Source organism: Schistocerca gregaria, chromosome 9, assembly GCF_023897955.1.
Source record: "Schistocerca gregaria isolate iqSchGreg1 chromosome 9, iqSchGreg1.2, whole genome shotgun sequence".
Lineage (NCBI taxonomy): Eukaryota > Metazoa > Arthropoda > Insecta > Orthoptera > Acrididae > Schistocerca > Schistocerca gregaria.
Genome location: NC_064928.1, coordinates 191,890,709 through 191,909,574, shown reverse-complemented (window position 1 = coordinate 191,909,574; position 18,866 = coordinate 191,890,709). Strand labels below are relative to the sequence as shown.

General features: G+C 38.8%; 1 protein-coding gene across 5 annotated transcripts in view; it reads left to right on the top strand.

The window, feature by feature from the left end:
* Positions 1-18,417, top strand: part of LOC126291665 (zinc finger protein 22-like) — a 108,410-nt gene extending 89,993 nt beyond the window's left edge. For 3 of the 5 annotated variants that reach the window (XM_049985247.1, XM_049985245.1, XM_049985246.1), the window contains exon 7: positions 15,509-18,399. In XM_049985247.1, coding sequence (XP_049841204.1) covers positions 15,509-16,178 — 670 coding nt within the window. In that variant the 3' untranslated portion in view covers positions 16,179-18,399. Of the gene's footprint in view, positions 1-15,508 lie in introns of all 5 variants that reach the window. The other 2 variants (XM_049985244.1, XM_049985248.1) reach the window with 1 other exon arrangement.
* Positions 18,418-18,866: the final 449 nt, after the last annotated feature.

The window sequence follows — 18,866 nt, the reverse complement described above, 5'->3', positions numbered from 1 at the left end:
CTGCGCTAAACATCAATGCTACACTCCTCTTTAACAATCAATCAGTTCTGCCACTGCTGAAAGTTGTATCCCCATTGGGCATTAAATGGAGTGTGATAAAACAACAATTTTTGCCACAGCACCATTGCTTAAAGAATCCATGGAAATTTGCAAAGCAGCAAATCTGGTGTACTGTGGTAGGAAATACCAGTTGGGTAATGCATTTTCCATGATATGCTGTAAACCAGGCCCATTCACAATCTGCTCGTGTGAGTTGGCTTGCGTTCACACTCTTGAAATATGTGCTTTCAGTTTTTGGAGTGTCTCACAGTACCTTTCAGAGTTTATGGCAGTTCCTTTAGCATGAATTCCAAATGCGCCACACCTTGAACAATCCAGCCTGATTTGGCCTGTGGGTGGCACAATCTTGAACTTTTTTGGTGATGGATTTTCATTGATGATCTCTTGCCTTCAGGGTCAAACTGGTGAACCCAGCTTCCATCACCTATGACAGTATTGTTAAGGATTCCATCATCCTCCTGTTCAATATGTAAAATAAATTGTTACAGATGTGCAAACTCCACCATTTCATGCCAGGAATGAGCATTCGAGGCACATAGTTTTCTGTACTGCAGTTCTGCAGTGATGGCCTGTACAAGCTCATGTGATATGCCACACTTACCTGAGAGCTGTGTCAGTGTTATCTGACAATTTCCTTTAATGAATTCATCAACCTGATTGTGATGAGTCTCACCAGTTGTCATGTGAGGTTATCCACCCCTAACTCTGTCACACGTGTTGAGGTTAGCACTACCATTTCTTTCATTACAAGCATGAACAACCCAACATCTCTCATTATCGATGTAGATACAATCAGCACCATACACAGCTTTCATTCTTCTATGTATTTCAATTATAAGCATGTTTTCTGCAGTTAGAAACTTCACTACAGCACAATGTTCTTACAGTACAATATTTCCCATACACTGACATAGTTATGTTATACACTGCCACATTATACACTGCAATTTGGAGCCCTCTAGCAGAAGGATTTTGCAACTGCTGTCAGTGAGTGGGAAAGTTGAGAAAGTAATACATATGAATGTAATAGCTCAACCGATACTGAGAACAGAATAAGAAATTCGGAGGCATTACTTCTCAGCACACTGTCAGGTATGAAAAGATTGTTAAAGTGCTTAAATCATTTATCTTCTTCTTTCTTAAAGTGGTAGACATTTGCCTGCCTCATCATCTTGTTCAGGGCTTCTATTGTGTATGGTTAGTTCCTGTTTTATCATACAGTGCATGCTTTCATGTATTGTATTTGTGTCCTTGGTGAAATTTGTTTTGTGGGTTTCTGAGCCTAAGTGTGCTTTGCTTTGTTAATGTTTTAGATTAACTATACATTAGTAATCATCAAGTATTTTGTATTAAAATACAGTTTTCAATTAACGTTCATAAAGTTGATTGCTGTGACTTTTGAAATGGGAGCTAGCCAAGGCATTGTGTTATATGTTTTGTGCTTGTCTTTTTTTAGATTAAGATAAGGATACTACTGCAGTGGGAATGAGGACCAGTGAATTACATGGAACTGCCTATGATATTATTCTGTTTGTTATAAATGTGGCAAATAATAGGCAGCTAATGAGCCTACTTGGAGATAAGTTGTGGGCATTTCATTGTGGCACAGCATGCCAATATTATTTTATTGCATCTGTACTGCTAATATTGTTGAGTGTTTTATTCGGCTAGAGTTGCATTGTTTTATCAGTATGACAAATAGTAGGGGGCTTGAGGGCCAACTTGATGATTACATACATACCATTGGTTGTGGCTGAAACTGGTAATTGCCAGGATCAGAGAAATGACATGGAAGGACTAGGTCCCTTTAACATCATTTATCCTTGAATGACAACTTTTATTTTTATATATTTTTTTTGGTAACAACAACTCCTATTTGAAAAACGGGTAAAAAAATTCAAGTTAATTTACTCGTACAGGTGCTCAAAATAGTGAGTGAGACAGTCGTTAAATTACAATAATAATAATCTCAAACAAACTCAAGAAATAAGATCTTAACAATATTGGCCTTTAAAAAAATTAAATTCAACAATTGTAAATAAACCACCCAGTTGAAATAAATGAAACATTTCCAGATAAATTCCTTCGAGTAATTTCAAGTACAAGACATTAGGTGGACCCCCAAACGATAAGTATCAAGAAAGATAACAAAGGGATTACCTAAAAGGTTTACACAAAAATATTACAGTGAAACTTAGAACAAGAATGCAATAAGTATTAAACATTAAAGAAAAATTTCCTGAGTGAAGCCAGTTAATCAAAGGCCTCTTGGCTGACAGCAAAATTTCATGCAACAAGAAGCCACTGACACCGAACACCCTTCCAGCAACTTAGTAAGTGCTTTTAACAAACAAGAAAGATAAGTGTCAAACTGGACTATACTACAAGTACAGTTATGTTTTAACCACAATTGCAGTTATAGAGTATTTCCAATAAGTTGATACACGAAAGGAAATAAGTTCTGCTAACAGAACTACAGAAAGGGAGCTGTAATTTATTCCAGGAAAAATATAATAAACAATTTGCTAGGGTCTTACTGTTAGCTGGAACTCACAATATGCTTAAAAGGGCTGGATAATAGTAATACCACAGAGCACACCAGCTTCTAAAACATCATGAAAACAAACATGAAAACTTAGAACAACTGGTTCTCTTGTAGCAAAATTTAGAAAAAAAGCAATTTTTTGAAAAAAGGAAACTAGATAAGATGTAGACCCCTGATATAGCCATGCGTGACAACTGGTCACATTTCATAACAATTACAACATTAATCATGGCAAATTTTTTGAGAGAGAATGCTGGCCAGTAGATTAACATAAGTTACTTCCAAATCACCCAGAGCAAGCAGCTTAATACCTTATTCTTAAAATCTCAGAGCCAAGTAACAAGCTGTTCATGATGACTCAATGAACATAAACATGAACATCTGTCAAAGGAGCTTGTGGAGCTGGAAATAGATGCACGGAGCTGAAGAACTAGTGCGCACAACATAAGCAAAGCTGACATTCCCTTCTGCCCAGTCCTGGTGAAGGAGAGTGAACGATGACCTGTAAAAGATGTCTTGTCGATCCACCCCATTTGTGTGTTGCTCCAAGCACTCCTGCTGTTGCTACTGCCACCCCAACTCCAGACTGTGCAAAAAAAAAAAAAAAAAAAAACCATCAACTGTCAGCCTGCCAGCACTGCACTCTGTGGAGGCCCCCCCCCCCCCCCCCCCCCCTCTCTCTCTCTCTCTCTCTCTCTCTCTCTCTCTCTCTCTCTCTCTCTCTCTCTCTCTCTCTCTCTCTCTCTTACGAATTATAGAGCAGCAGTTCTTCACAGTAATACTTGTGTATCTAGTGTTATTGATGTTCATTTTAACATTAACCAAGTGTGCATAATCCCTTCTTTGTATCTTCAATGAGAAGGTGGCAACGGCAATATAAGTGAATATTTAGAATGGCGAGATGAGCAGTTACTGGCGTAAAATAATGTGTTTGTCCCTCTTTTGTTTGGATTGTGTTGGTGTGTGCATGGTATTGTGGTTTTATGTTTTAAAATCTAGAATTACAGTGTTACTTGGTGTCTTGTATAATGGTGTGTGACCTTTAGTGGCCATGTATTCTGCCATCGCATGTGCTGATGTGACACATTTATGTATTAATGAAACAGACATATTTATACATTTAATTTTGATGATAGACAACAGAGAATGATGTTACAAAAATAACCTGAAATGTTTGGACAACTGCGCCCACAGTGGGGAGCTAATGTAATGGGATGACTTTGGTACTGTTAGGTACATATTTGAGGGTGTCTGTTTTGTTGGATTTGTTAACAAGAAAGACACCACTCAAATATGTACATTTCCGTAAGAGCACAACAGCTCATTGACAAATGTTTCAGCATTGATGCACTATCGTCTGAACTCCTGCGGGAATCAATAATTTGCAGATAGGGGTTTAATGGATGAGGGATGTTGCATTGCAGCATGTGATAAGCTGGAAACTTTAGTCCGTCAGGAATTGTGTCTGTATGACCAAATCAGTTACAGCAAATGCTCATCAGAAGCAGTAAATCCACCTTAAAGTCTCAGTGCGATACAAATTTTCAATTTCTATCATTACATTACCACAATGCCCTGTATATCTGGAAGTCACAAACTCCCTCATATCCCTTCCCCTCCTTTTTTCTCAGCCCACGTGGTTACATTATGGTAGCAATAGTTATAAGACAAAAAGTTGTAATAAAATTCTTAAGAAATGATAAAGTTGGTTCCTTTTGCTTAGCAATAAGAACTATGATGTACTATTTTGTGGTAGTTCATGTGAACACAGTACATTGTGACTGTCACATGCCACTGGTCATTTATGTTGCATATGCATACATGGCAGGAAATTAGTGACAGTTTTTGAATTCCTGTAAACTTGTTTATAGTAGATGCATTCTGCATCTAATAGATACTCTGCAATCCACTGTAGGGCATGTGGCAGAAGGTATCTTGTGCCACAACTCGTCGTGTCCTTACCTGTTCCACTCACAAATGCAGAGAGAGAGAGAAAAATGGTTGTCTGTATGCCTCCATATGAGTCCTAATTTCTTGTAACCTATCTTCATGATCCTTACGTGCAGTGTATGTTGGCAGTTATAGAATCGTTCTGCAGTCAGCTTCAAATGCTAATTTTCTAAATTTTCTGAATAATGTCCCTTGAAAAGAATGTCACCTTCCCTCCAGTGATTCCCATTTGAGTTCCCAAGGTATCTCCATAACATGTGTTGTTTGACCCTACCAGTAACAAATCTAGCAGCCTGCCTTTGAGTTGCCTCGGTGTATTCCTTCAATTTGACCTGATAAGAGATCCCAAACAGTTGAGCAGTATTCAAGAATAGTTCGCACTAGCATTCTATATGTGGTTTCCTTTACAGGCGAACCACACTTTCCTAGAATTCTCCCAATAAACTGAAGTTGACCTTTACTGCCACAATCCGCACAAGTTTATTCCATTTCATTTCACTTTGCAACATTATGCCCAGATATGTAAATGATGTGACTGTGTGAAGCAGGACACTACCAATGCTGTATCCGAACATTATGGATTTGTTTTTCCTACTCTTTTGAGTTAACTTACATTTTCGTACATTTAGACCTAGCTGCCATTCATCACACCAGTTAGAAATATTGTCTAAGTAATCTTGTATTCTCTTGCAGTCAATCATCTTCAACACCTTACCGTACACCATGGCACCATCAGCAAACAATTGTAGACTGCTGCCTACCATGTCTGTCAAATCATCTGTGTATATAGAGAATAATAGAAGTTCTATTGCACTTCCCTAGTGCACTCCTCTCAGACAAACACTTGCCATCAAGAAAAACATACTGATTTCTATTACTGAAGAAGTATTTGAGCCACTTGCATATCTGTGAACCTATTCCCTATTTTCATACCTTCTTTAACAGCCTTCATTGGGTCACCGTCTGAACTGATTTCCAGAAATCTATAATTATGGAATCTGCCTCTTGGCTATCATCCATAGTTTGCAGTACATGGCATGAGAAAAGGGCAAGCTGAGTTACACTTAAGTGATACTTTCTAAAACCTTGCTGATTCGTGGACAGAAGATTCCCTGTCTCAAGAAAATTTATTATATTCAAACTGAGAATGTGTTCAAGGATTCTGCAGCAAACTGATGTTAGACATAAGCTGCTCTGCTTAAAAACTGATTTGGCATGAATCATCTGAAAAATGAACACAAGCCAAAAAAATGCTCCATGCTCTTTTTTTGTGCTAGGACAAGGAAAATTCTTTGTAGTTTTGGTTTTATTCATGTCTGATGCTTTTTCTGTAGAAGTAATAATGTGGCCTAGAAATTTGATTTTGTCCCTAACGTATGTTGACCTTTGTTGGTTTTGCTGTAACCCCTGCTTCAGAAAATTTGTGGAATGGTCCTTCCATGAAACCTATATGCTTTTCCCATGTGGGGTCACTGTTAATAGATCATCAACATATAAAGTGACTCTGTCCAGTAATTCAGGCCCTAAAACTGTATCTAAGGCAATAATAAATACCCCTGAACACTAAGTCTGAAGGATATTACACAAAATTGATAACCCCTTCTTCCAAAAATGAAAGCAGTATATTTTCTGGATTCTTTGGATAGGCTGACCTGTCAGTATGAAAAACTCAAATCAGTGCTGGCAAGATACTTACCTTCATGGAACCCCTACAACTGTTCATCTAAATTTTTGGGTCTGGTTCTTTCAGGAATAATGATTTTTGTTGTGGCTCTAGCATCTAAAACTAGGCAAATGTTTCCACTGGACTTTGTCATAGTGTTATAGAATGGTGGCATCAAGGGCTCTATTATTGTCTAACATCATTAATGACTGTGGCTCCCTTAGGCCATAGGATGGTGTATTTATTCTGACACTAAATATCATGAGGGCAAAGTTTCATTTTATATTCATATGTGTTAACAATACCAGGTTCCTTTCCAAGTACATGTACATACATTGATAGTAATTCTTTTTATTCTATCTGTTGCAGTGGGCTAATAGTAGAGGACTCGGTGATCTTGTCTCTTGCTTGATTTTCAATATTATCAGTTTTACTAATTTGTAATTGTGTACCACTAGTGTATGTTGTCTTAAGACTCTGTAACTATGTACCTTTAGGCCATGGCAATATTTACCAGCCAAGCTCTATCTTTGTTTTTAGTAAGAAGTCAATTACAATCCATTGGCTATCGATGTTCAGAAAGTGGTTACCTGAAGAGTAGTTCAGCACCGTGCCCTTCTCTTTTAGGAAATCAAAGCCAAAAATACATTCTATTCTTAAACAACGTACTATTATAGATAGGCATTTTGTAACTCCATTTCCTATTTCAGATTCCATCTACATTTATATTTTGATGTTTCTTGACTTAATGCCAATAGTTCCAGTGATCTTACAATTTTGTACAGGAAATTTGGGCACTTTTGTGACCTCATGAGTCTTGTTAAATACACTACTGGCCATTAAAATTGCTACACCTCAGAGATGACGTGCTACAAATGTGAAATTTAACCGACAGGGAGAAGATGCTCTGATACGCAAATGATTAGCTTTCCGGAGCATTCACACAAGGTTGGTGCCGGTGGCGACACCTACAACATGCTAAAATGAAGAAAGTTCCAATCGATTTCTCATACACAAACAGCAGTTGACCAGCATTGCCTGGTGAAACGTTGTTGTGATGCCTCCTGTGAGGAGGAGACATGCGTTTCATGTTTCCAACTTTGATAAAGGTTGTAGCCTATCAAGGTTGCAGATTATCGTATTGTGACATTGCTGCTCGCATTGGTCGAGATCCAATGACCGTTAGCAGAATATGGAATCAGTGGGTTCAGGATGGTAATACGGAACGCTGTGCTGGATCCCAATGGCCTCGTATCACTAGCAGTCGAATTAACAGGCATCTTATCTGCATGGCTGTAACGGATCGTGCAGCCACGTCTTGATCCTTGAGTCAACAGATGGGGACGTTTGCAAGACAACAACGATCTGCACGAACAGTTCGACAACGTTTGCAGCAGCATGGACTGTCAGCTTGGAGACCATGGCTGTGATTACCATTGATGCTGCATCACAGACAGGAGCACCTGCGATGGTGTACTCAATGACAAACCAGGGTGCACAAATGGTAAAATGTCATTTTTTCGGATGAATCCAGGCTCTGTTTACAGCATCATGATGGTCGCATCCGTTTTTGGCGATATTGCACTGAATGCACATTGGAAGCGTGTATTCGTCATCGCCATACTGGCGTATCACATGGCATGATGGTATGGGGAGCCATTGGTTGCACGTCTCAATCACTTCTTGTTCACACTGACTACACTTTGAACAGTGGACATTACATTTCAGATGTGTTACAACCCGTGGCTCTACCCTTCATTTGATCCCTGCGAAACCCTACATTTCAGCAGGATAATGCACGACCGCATGTTGCATGTCCTGTACGGGCCTTTCTGGATACAGAAAATGTTCGACTGCTGCCCTGGTCAGAACATTCTCCTGATCTCTCACCAATTGAAAACATCTGGTCAATGGTGGTCGAGCAACTGGCTCGTCACAATACACCAGTCACTACTCTTGGTGAACTGTGGTATCGTGTTGAAGCTTCATGGGCAGCTGAACCTGTACACGCAATCAAAGCTCTGTTTGACTCAATGCCCAGACGTATCAAGGCCGTTATTATGGCCAGAAGTGGTTGTTCTGGGTACTGATTTCTCAGGATCTGTGCACCCAAATTGTGTGAAAATATAATCACATGGCAATCCTAGTATAGTCCAATGAATACCCGTTTATCATATGCATTTCTTCTTGGTGTAGCAGTTTTATTGGCCAGTAGTGTAATTTAGAGGACATGACATTCATCGCAGCAGTTGTCTAAAACAATCATAGTTGGTACCTTCCCTTCAATAGCATGTACAGTTACGGGAGCAATTTCCTCTCTACGATCATGGCATTTGTAAGGTCAGCAGTTAATTACTTCTTAATGACTACATCATCATTGTAATTTATTTATGTTTACTGGATTACCCGTTTTGCCCCAGACCAGCCCTCAGCTTCCTGTTTGTGGTCACATTTAGTTTATTATATTGAATGTTGTGGAGTATGGCCCTTCTGTCACCTGAACAATGCATACAGCAGGTACCATTTTCACCACTTTGTATTAATAGTACACTTTGGTATTGAAATTTCTCATTAGTGTGGTTGAATTATATTCCTGTTACTGTGAGTTATGTTCATGACATTGTTTTATTCTGGTAAGATCTCAACCAATTTGGTATTTCTTACTATCTCTTGTCTTTGTAAAACTTGCCAGTCTGCATTCATGATACCGAGCTTTGTTTGGTACTGTCATTGGCTGTGTCATAGAACTGATGCAATAGTCTTTTGATTTGCTATGAGAACAAAACTCCCTGCACAGTGAAAAGAAATGACCTGCACTGCCTCTGTTATTGCTGTTGTTATTATTTTTAATAGATGTGAATGCCTGCAACTGCTTGTTATCAAACAGGTATGCATGTGATAAGATTCACTGTAAGGAAAGTGCTGACCCCACACCATGTGAAATGTACAAGGATGACAGGCCTGTAAGATTTGTTATGTTTCTTAGTATCTCACTGTGTATTGTGGGATAAATATTTTCATTACTGACTGTGACAATAGTTGCTGTTGTGTGGGTTACTGTTTGATTTACATCTGACTGCTCCCGTTCACATTACCATCAGTGATGTAACATTATCTTGGATCTCCAAGATAGTGGACATTTCACAGTATCTAGTGGATACATTAGTAGATATTTCACTATACTCAGATGAAATTTCAGATAACAATTTAAGTGACATTTTAGATGACATTTCACTTATCATTTCATCATATTTACTAGACAATCAATTTGACATTTGAACAAACATAGTTGACGTATCATTATGTTTACTGGTTATTTCATTATGCATATCTGATATTTCAGACAACAGTTTGGATGATAATTATTTAACAATATCTGCCAAAGCATGAACCAGTATCAGGATTTGGACTAGCTTCCTAGCTTTCAGCAACTGATTCAACTGCACAAGGTCAAATTTTAACATTTTTGTTTGCTACATCAGCAAATTTGCTATCACTACTATTGGATTCTATGTCATCTCTCATTTCACTTTCCATTTTTTGAAACTTTCCTACTTTCACCATAACAGTTAAGATGACTTAAACCTGATGTGTAAAATCACATATTTCGATTTAATATTGACTCACAAACAGGAATACAGTTGAAAGACGAAATTAGTGAGGTGAAAAAAAAAAAAAAAAAAAAAAAAAAAAAAAAAAAAAAAAGTGCTGTACCATTTTGTGTGTTTGCAATATAATGTCGGCCACCTTTTACAGATTAAATCTTTGTCATTGTTAAAGGTAATTACCAAAAATATTTTGTAATTATAAATACCAAGCAAAATCTGGTCCTGAATAACCACTGAAATACTACAAATCTACTCTATGCACAGGCAAAGGGAATTAACAGTGTTGTCTTTCCTTTTGTATCATGGCATAAAGGCATTGGTCCAATATAATTTAAAAATTTAATTCCTTTTGATGGATGTTTCTGCAATTATAAGGGTTTCTTTTGGTGGGTCTTGTTATTCACATATAGCTCATACACTATGGGATCAAAAGTATCTGGCTGAAAGTGACTTACCAGTTCGTGGCACACTCCATCGGTAATGCTGGAATTCAATATGTTGTTGGCTTCTCTTACCCTGCTCTCACAGGCATATGTTCAATCAGGTGCTGGAAGGTTTCAAGGGGAATGGCAGCCCATTCTTCATGGAGAGCTCTACTGAGGAGAGGTATTGATGTCGCTCGGTGAGGCCTGGCACGAAGTCAACATTCTAAAACATCTCGAAGGTGTTCTATAGGATTCAGGTCAGAACTCTGTGCAGGCCAGTCCATTACAGGGATGTTATTGTCATGTAACCACTCCGCCACAGGCCGTGCATTATGAACAGGTGCTCAATCATGTTGAAAGATGCAATCGCCATTGCTCTTGAATATTGAGAAGCAAGAAGGTGCTTAAAACATCAATGTAGGCCTGTACTGTGATAGTGCCATGCAAAACAACAAGGGGTGCAAGCCCCCGCCATGAAAAACATGACCACACCATAAAACCAAAGCCTCCGAACTTTACTGTTGGCACTACACACATTGGCAGATGATGATCACTGACCATTCACCATACCCACAACCTGCCATCAGACCGCCACATTGTGTACTGTGATTCTTCACTCCACACAATTTTTTTCTGCTGTTCAGTCGTCCAATGTTTAAACTCCTTACAGCAAACGAGGCATTGTTTGGCATTTACCAACATGATGTGTGGCTTATGAGCAGCCGCTCGACCATGAAATCCAAGTTTTCTCACCTCCCACCCAACTGTCGCACTACTTGCAGTGGATCCTGATGTAGTTTGGAATTCCTTTGTGATGGTCTGGAAAGATGTGTGCCTATTACACATTACAACCTTCTTCAACTGTCGGCAATCTCTGTCGGTCACAAGGTGGACCTGTGAACATTCATGCTGTACATGTCCCTTCATGTTTCCACTTCACTATCACATTAGAAACAGTGGACCTAGGGATGTTTAGGAGTGTGGAAATCTCATGTAGATGTATGACACAAGTGACAGTCAATCACCTGACCACATTCGAAGTCTATGAGTTCCTCTGAGTGCCCCATTCTGCTCTCTCACAATGTCTAATGACTACTGAGGTTGTTGATATGGATTACCTGGCAGTAGGTGGCAGCACAATGCACCTGATATGAAAAACCGTTTTTGGGGGAGGATGTCCAAATACTTTTGATCACATTAATTAGATGAAACATTCAGATACAATTTTCAAATAATATTAGTAAAAGGAGTAAATTATTTGACCACAAAACAAGTTTAACCTCAATTTGCATAATTTTTTGATTAATTTACATAGATAAAATCTTACAGTATCTTTCAGGCTGACAGTGTGAAAACAAAACAGCAGCTAAGCAAAGTCTTACCTCAGTACATTGTTTTTTTACGAGTCAATATGAATGAAAATTAAACATGGGTAGGTTTTAATTTCACACATATAGTATTTGCTATAAACTCAAAATGATCCGATTCCTGACATTATGAACACTGTGATTTGTTATGAAGCCAATATTCAAGCAATAAAGATTTTCAGCCAGCAAATGGAATAATAATTTCTCATTAGTCATGGATCCTTCCTTTGTCAAAGTGTAAAATGGTTTGTGTGTGTCACTGAATAAAGAAGAAACATCTTGTTGTGCACTATTTTATTGTTTTATGTACACCCAAGTTGCCTCAGAGTAGGGAGTCATACTTTGTCATGCTAAGTGAATAACGACATGAGTCTCACATGTTGAAACAATAAATTCAGCCAAGTACATTCGATCGTATCTTGATTCCAATTTATATTGTATTCATTGTTTGGGTGTGATAAGTTTTGTAGATATGTTGTCCAAGTTTTAATTAAGGTATGCATTTGGGCTAGTTTACATATCAGAAAATATAATAATATCAGAAGGGACCTCATTTACCTTTGGACCAGCATTATAAGGAACAAGTGGCAGTAGGGCTTGGTGGAACCAATAATCAACTTTTATTCAGTGTAATGTGACACTACTTCTAATGCTATAATCAGAATATAATGCAGTAATAATGTCCAATTTTAATTAGGTTCTGGGTTAAATTATGAACCAATCAGCAATTGACATTACTAATTAAAATTACACAACATAAAATAAACTATGGTGTGCTGAGCTGAAAACTATTGAACCCATTTATTTTCTTTTGAAGAAAATTACCTGCACTAATTTTCAGCCAAATTCTATGTTGAACCCTTTATAACCACCCATTGTCATTAAAATATTTTCCTGGGCTTCCGTAAGATTTATGCAGGTGTTCTTTGTGCAGCATTTGTTTCACTCTCAACTATTGTGGGAAATTTTGTGTTCACTGCTCCACAACTAAAGGTGGTATCTTTTATAATAGTCTGAGCCAGTAGTTCCCAACATGGGGGTGGTTACCCCCTGTGGGGTAAAATGAAATTGATGATTCGAGTCTGTTTCAGTCACAAAACTAAATTAATTTTAAAAGATCATTACTATTATCACAGTTTTTGTAAGACTTTAATATTGGATATACAAGTAGTCAGTAATTACTTTTCTCAGTTAGCAGCATTAATGTGATGGAGGTTACAGGTTCCTCACAGTCTCCCACTACACACATACATAGTGCTTTGTGCTATAAATCACTGATGATATAAATGAGACATATATGTAACAAAAGCTAAATATCTCAAGAAAATTTTTTCTCCAAGTTGTAGTCCAGAAATTGCTTTATTACTCACTGTGAAACAGATAAATGAATTAATTGATAGCACAACACAGCAGTAACTACATAAGGCCTACTGTAGTGCTGCACTCAGTATTATTATTATTGTAATTATTAGTCACTGTGATCAGACACGAAGTATTAACAGCCTGAAGTCTGCCATTTCAGAAGTAAGGAATGCAGAAATCAAGTGATTTACAAACAGTAAGTGTAGAGCACACATATTAACTTGGTTCATTTTAAACTGGGTTGTAGTTTGCAGGTCAAGCAAGTGCCACAACGGAGAAGAGTAATGCAGGGGAAGTTTTTTTTTTTTTTTTTTTTTTTTTTTTTTTTTTTTTAAACAAGTGTCTACTCTCACTGTGGATAGTTAGCTTTCTTCTTTGTGGAGGAGTTGTGAGTAGCATTTGCAATGCACCATGAATTCCTCCATCATTCTCCCTCCCTCCCTCTCTCCCTCCCCCTCTTCACACACACACACACACACACACACACACACACACACACACACACACACACACACACACCTTTCGTCATTTTAAAAATAAGTGTACCATGAAAAGTCTTTCATTCTACAGTTTAGTTAGGTGCTGAAGTTGGTGATATTGTGGCAGAAGGCAGAGGGAGGAAGGTGGGGTTACTAGGTAATGTCTAATTGCATTCAGGTGTACTGGTTTATGAAAGGTTGGGAACCACTGATCTAAGCAGTCGCTCATCTGATTTTGTGACCAGTGTATTCTCTGTGGTAGGATGCAAATGAAAATACACTTAATGTGTCTTATTATATCAGTGAGGCACAACAAAAGGCATATCGGAAGTTAAATATCTTCCACGAGCAGGGCGTCCAATGAAGTAGCTACTGATTTCAAAGTTAAATATTTTGAAAACTAAGAATGTTTGAGAAGTGCAACAGAAGGTATGTTTATTCCGGAAGCTGTAAGAATTTTATATGTAAGTTTCTGAATAGGTCAATAAGCTGCTAACAGATGGCAGTGTACACTGTGTAACTTGTACAGTATCAGTGTGGAAATTTAAACTTGTCTCACATTCTGCAGTCTCTCAAGTGGATTCAGATGCTACAAAGATAGCAGATTCAGGCTCTCCCTGTATAATGGGATGGTTCCAGTAGACAGTATATTTCAATGTGACACACAAAAAATAGTCACAAGGAGTCAGAGTGGGTGAATGTGGAGGCCATTCCACACCTGCAAAAGTAAATTGGGAATCGTCCAGTGCAGTGACTATGTTCCCAAAGTATTGATCAAGAACGCCATCTAATAAGTGAGATGTAATCTGGCCCAATCTTGCTCCAACCACTTGGTACCACGTCAATCACCAACCACTAGCCATGTGATGACAACTGGTTGCAAAATTGCAGCAGAACATTATTTATAATGATCTTGCCTCTGGTGCATTCCACAGCCCAGACAGTAACTTTGGGCGAATGTAATAGATTCGCTTCACATGAATGGAGATTTTCAGAACCTCAAAATCGACAGCTTTCTTAATTGACGATTCCATTCAAGTGTCAGTGTGCTTCATCTGTAAACCAGGTGTAGCCAATATCAAATTCTTCATTACCAATCATTGTGATAATCTGTTTTTCAAAGCTAGCTCATACACTGTGGCTTGATGGGTTTTGATTTTGAATGGAAATGTGTGTATGCTCTGTCGCAGTATTTTCTGCATGCTGGAAACTTCAAAACAGTCTCTGCTGCAATTCTTCGGATGCAGAAACCGTGGCAATACTTTCAGGAGTTGGCCTGGAGCCAATGTTCCCCAGTAGACCATCAGCCACACTGCCTGTCTGTTGGAATTTGGCAAAGAGCTTTCAAATGGTTTTCGCATCAGATCGTTATGGAATATTAAATCGTGTTCAAAAACTACACCCCACTGCCACAGGACTGTGTTCTAACCTGTGCTATTCCAGTACCAAAAAACACGTTGTTAAATGGAATTCATGATTTCGTCATCTTCCTTCGGTACATGAGCGTCCTTTCACGTTTCATTCGTGGAACTGGTCACTGAGCTGCGGCGAATGATTTATGGACGGTAAGAACTGCGATTATAGCACCATCTGATACTAGCTGTTCTATTTAGGACATTTTCGTATAATTTCTGTATAAAGTCTTACAACTTTCGCAGTAACCATACCATTTGTTGCACTCGTCAAGGGACTCCTTCGCTGGACAGCCTGTATGTTCAGTGGATTGTAGGATTTCACATAGTGTTCTGTGGCCCAATCAGTTAATTTGTTAAGTCTACAGTCGTAATGACTGTGGTTCATGTTATCCTGAACAATTTACAACCTTTTGGGTCCGAAAGTAATGCCTTCAATGAACTCATTTCTCTCTGTGGCCTGTTGAAATGGATTTAAAAATTATGTAAACTCAAGACATCATGCTCCTGCTTTATAACATGTTTTGGAGGGACGTTTTATACTTTTGTCTACATAGCATTTGTTAACATAGTTTTTCATTTCCATAGTTGAATTATTACAATACCTTCTGACAGAGTTTTCTCTACTTTTCTGCAGTACTATCCCTGTTGGCATGGAGGACAACAAGATCAGTGATGGCAGTGGCAGATTGGTTACCAACGACACACTGTCTAGAGGAACACACAACAGGATACAACGCACTAGCCTACAGGAAACATCTTGTTTGAATGAGTTTATTATTAGGCGTCTAAGGCAAAGATGTGACATCTACAGTAAGACGTTTTCACGGTTGCAGGATGTGAAGGAGGACACAGATGTGGACGCATGTGCATTTCTGCTTCCCTGCAACTTGTGTCACAAAACATTTACAAGTAGCAGTAGTCTGAACAAACACTTTAGAGTGCACACTGGCAAAAATCCATACAAATGCAGCATTTGCAACAAAACATTCATACAATATACTAAACTGAAGCAGCATATACTGGTGCACACTGGTGAACGCCCATATGTTTGTGGTGTTTGCAACAAGCCATTCGGCCAAAAAAATAAACTGAAGCAGCATTCACAGATGCACACAGGTGAACGTCCCTACATCTGTGAAGTGTGTCAGAAGAGATTCAGGAGCAACAGCCACCTGAAGGAACACCTGCGACAGCACACTGGGGAAAGACCATACAGTTGCAACATTTGTCAGAAGAAATTCGCTTGTAAAGGTAACATGAGAAAACACGTACTTACACATGACAAAATTACCATATACACTTGATGTGTTTCCAAAGAGACTGATAATGAGCTAGCTGTATGCTGGAAAAGATTTCAATTTTGTGTGCAGGACACTGAACCACAGCTTGTAAGTACACTCTATTGTGGCAAATACTGCTGTTTATATGACTGGCATATTAAGTTGAAGAGAAGAAATGACTTAAAAGTGCAAGAGTAAACTTGTATATAGCATGATTCCTATTTCTTTGTCTTTCCTGTAGGATAACAGTGGGTTGTGATAAAGTGTAATTACCCTGTGTTACAATCAAAGTTATGTAATTAATTTGACCTTTGTCTTCAAGTAAAAAATATCTTCAGTTATGGTACACATTGAAATGTCTGCACCACATTGCAGTTTTACGCTGCTAGACCAACCAAAACAAGATGCAGCAGTTCATCTTCACATTATCAATAGGCTGCGTTGTTTTGTAATCATTCCTCTCATGGATTTTAATGCATGTCAGAATTGCAGATGCAGACATGCAAAATACACAAATTATTCATTATCTAACTTTAGTTTGTCTGTGTAATATTTAAAATTTTATAATCACTCCTCATTAGTTGGGCTGGAAGCTTTCTACAGGCACAACTTCTGTGGCACACTAATGCATACATAATATAGAATCTGATACATCAATGTAATCACAATGCTATAAGTCTAAGACTACTCGAATCATGGGGATTGCTGAGGTATCACAGAAAAATGCTGGAGCAACAATGAAGTCTCATATTTTTGTTTAATGAGACGTCCAATGAATGTTTTGTGATCCTGCACAATATGTGATTACAAGATGAAAGCTGTAATGCAAAACAATGTCTTATTGAATCAGTTGTGACAGACACAAAGGTAATGAGAGAAGTCTGTCATCAACTGCTATCGTCTTACCTTAGAATGCTTGGTATGACTATAACTATGTTTTTCAAGTACTTGAAATTTAGGCCACTAATTATGTTGTAATTGAACAATGATTTTTCTTCAGTGTGAAACATGGACATTCATATTGAAGCTTCCGTGAACTACACTGCTAGGAGAAAATAGTAGACCTGGAAAGATGACATCAATTTTTATCCAGTGATGGTATATGCCACCTGAGGGGAGGGGAATAGTAGGTGTACTAATAATGGTTCAGTGTCGTCCTCCAACAGATAGTGAGTGTAGTGGCATAGCTACCAGTGTGCCATCTCATCCGCCCTTTAATAGGGAATACTCACTGCTGGAAGGCTCAGTGTGAAGCAAAGGTGTGAAACAAATAGGTAAGTATGCTGTGGAGAATGACTGGTGCTACCTGCGGCCAACTGAGTGAGTTCGGAAGCTCTCAGTTGTGGCCTTCCATGTGACAGGATGGTCCTTTCAGAGACTTACCACACAAGGAGGATGTGCTGCATCAGGTGTGCAAGATTCTGGCACCCGTGGACATGTGAACAGTCTCACACCCTTAAACAAGGTTCTGGACATCCAAACAGCACAGATGCCCGACAGGATCGCCATATTGTTAGGGCAGCAGTGGCGGATCGTACAGCTACCACACTACAGATAAGAGGGCTTGTGAATGCAGGTGTGTCGACATGAAATGTTGCAAACCAGTTATTACCACTGGGACTACAGGCATTCTTACCTCTAGTATGTCTTGTCTTCCATTCACACCATATCATCGACTTGTGCAGCTCAACTGGTGCTGTCAGAGGATCAGTTGGAAGATAGAATGGCATGGCGTGGTCTTCAGTGATGTTTCTGGAGAGGACTCTAATCAGCACTTGGTATGTGCAGAATGATTTTAGACATATTCTTTTGCTGTTATTGCAACAGAAATGTGATGTGTTGTTACAGCAACATAATGTTCACCCACATACTGCCTGTGAAACTGCTCTGCAAGACATGCAGCAACTTAGCTGGTCAGCACAATCTCCAGACTTGTCTACACTCAAGCGTGTGAGGAACATGATGGGACAAAAAGTGACTCTTATAATTTGTCAGCTAACAACTTTTACAGAACTACGTAAACAGGTAGAGCGGGTGATGCATAACATATCTCAGGACAGTATTCATCATCAGTGTAATCAACTGGATGCCAGAGCCAGCGTGTGCATTACCACAACGTGCTAATATGAATGTCGCAGCATGAGTGGGTACCTGGTACCTCAGATATGTTTGTGCTGTTAATCTGTAAATTTAATCATTTCATCTACTCCATATGCACTGTTGGAACAATAAATCTTGAGGGAACTGGAAACCTCTAAAAGAGCACACTAATTTCTTTCCAGCAGTGTATAAATGTTCAGCTCCATATCCCAGTCGTTGATTAATTAAGAACACCTATCAAAACCAAACACTTTTCCAAAATAGGAATTATGAGGTTCTAAATGATTGACATGAGGATCATTGATAAGATGTCCAGCCAGCAAGCAGATGAGAGAGAGAGAGAGAGAGAGAGAGAGAGAGAGAGAGAGAGAGAGAGAGAGAGAGAGAGAGAGAGAGAGAGAGAGAAATTTCACTCTGAATACTACAGCTGTGTCTTATCTGTGAGTTCACAGAACAGCTTGATGTTTTATCTCACCCTGTACTGCATTATTAGGCTGTATAATAGGTGTTACAGACTATATCTACCATTCGCAAGTAACCCAGTCATGTCTAAATGTGACGCTCACAACTAGGTGCAAGACATTTCTTGCATGTCAGACCACAGCATTCTAT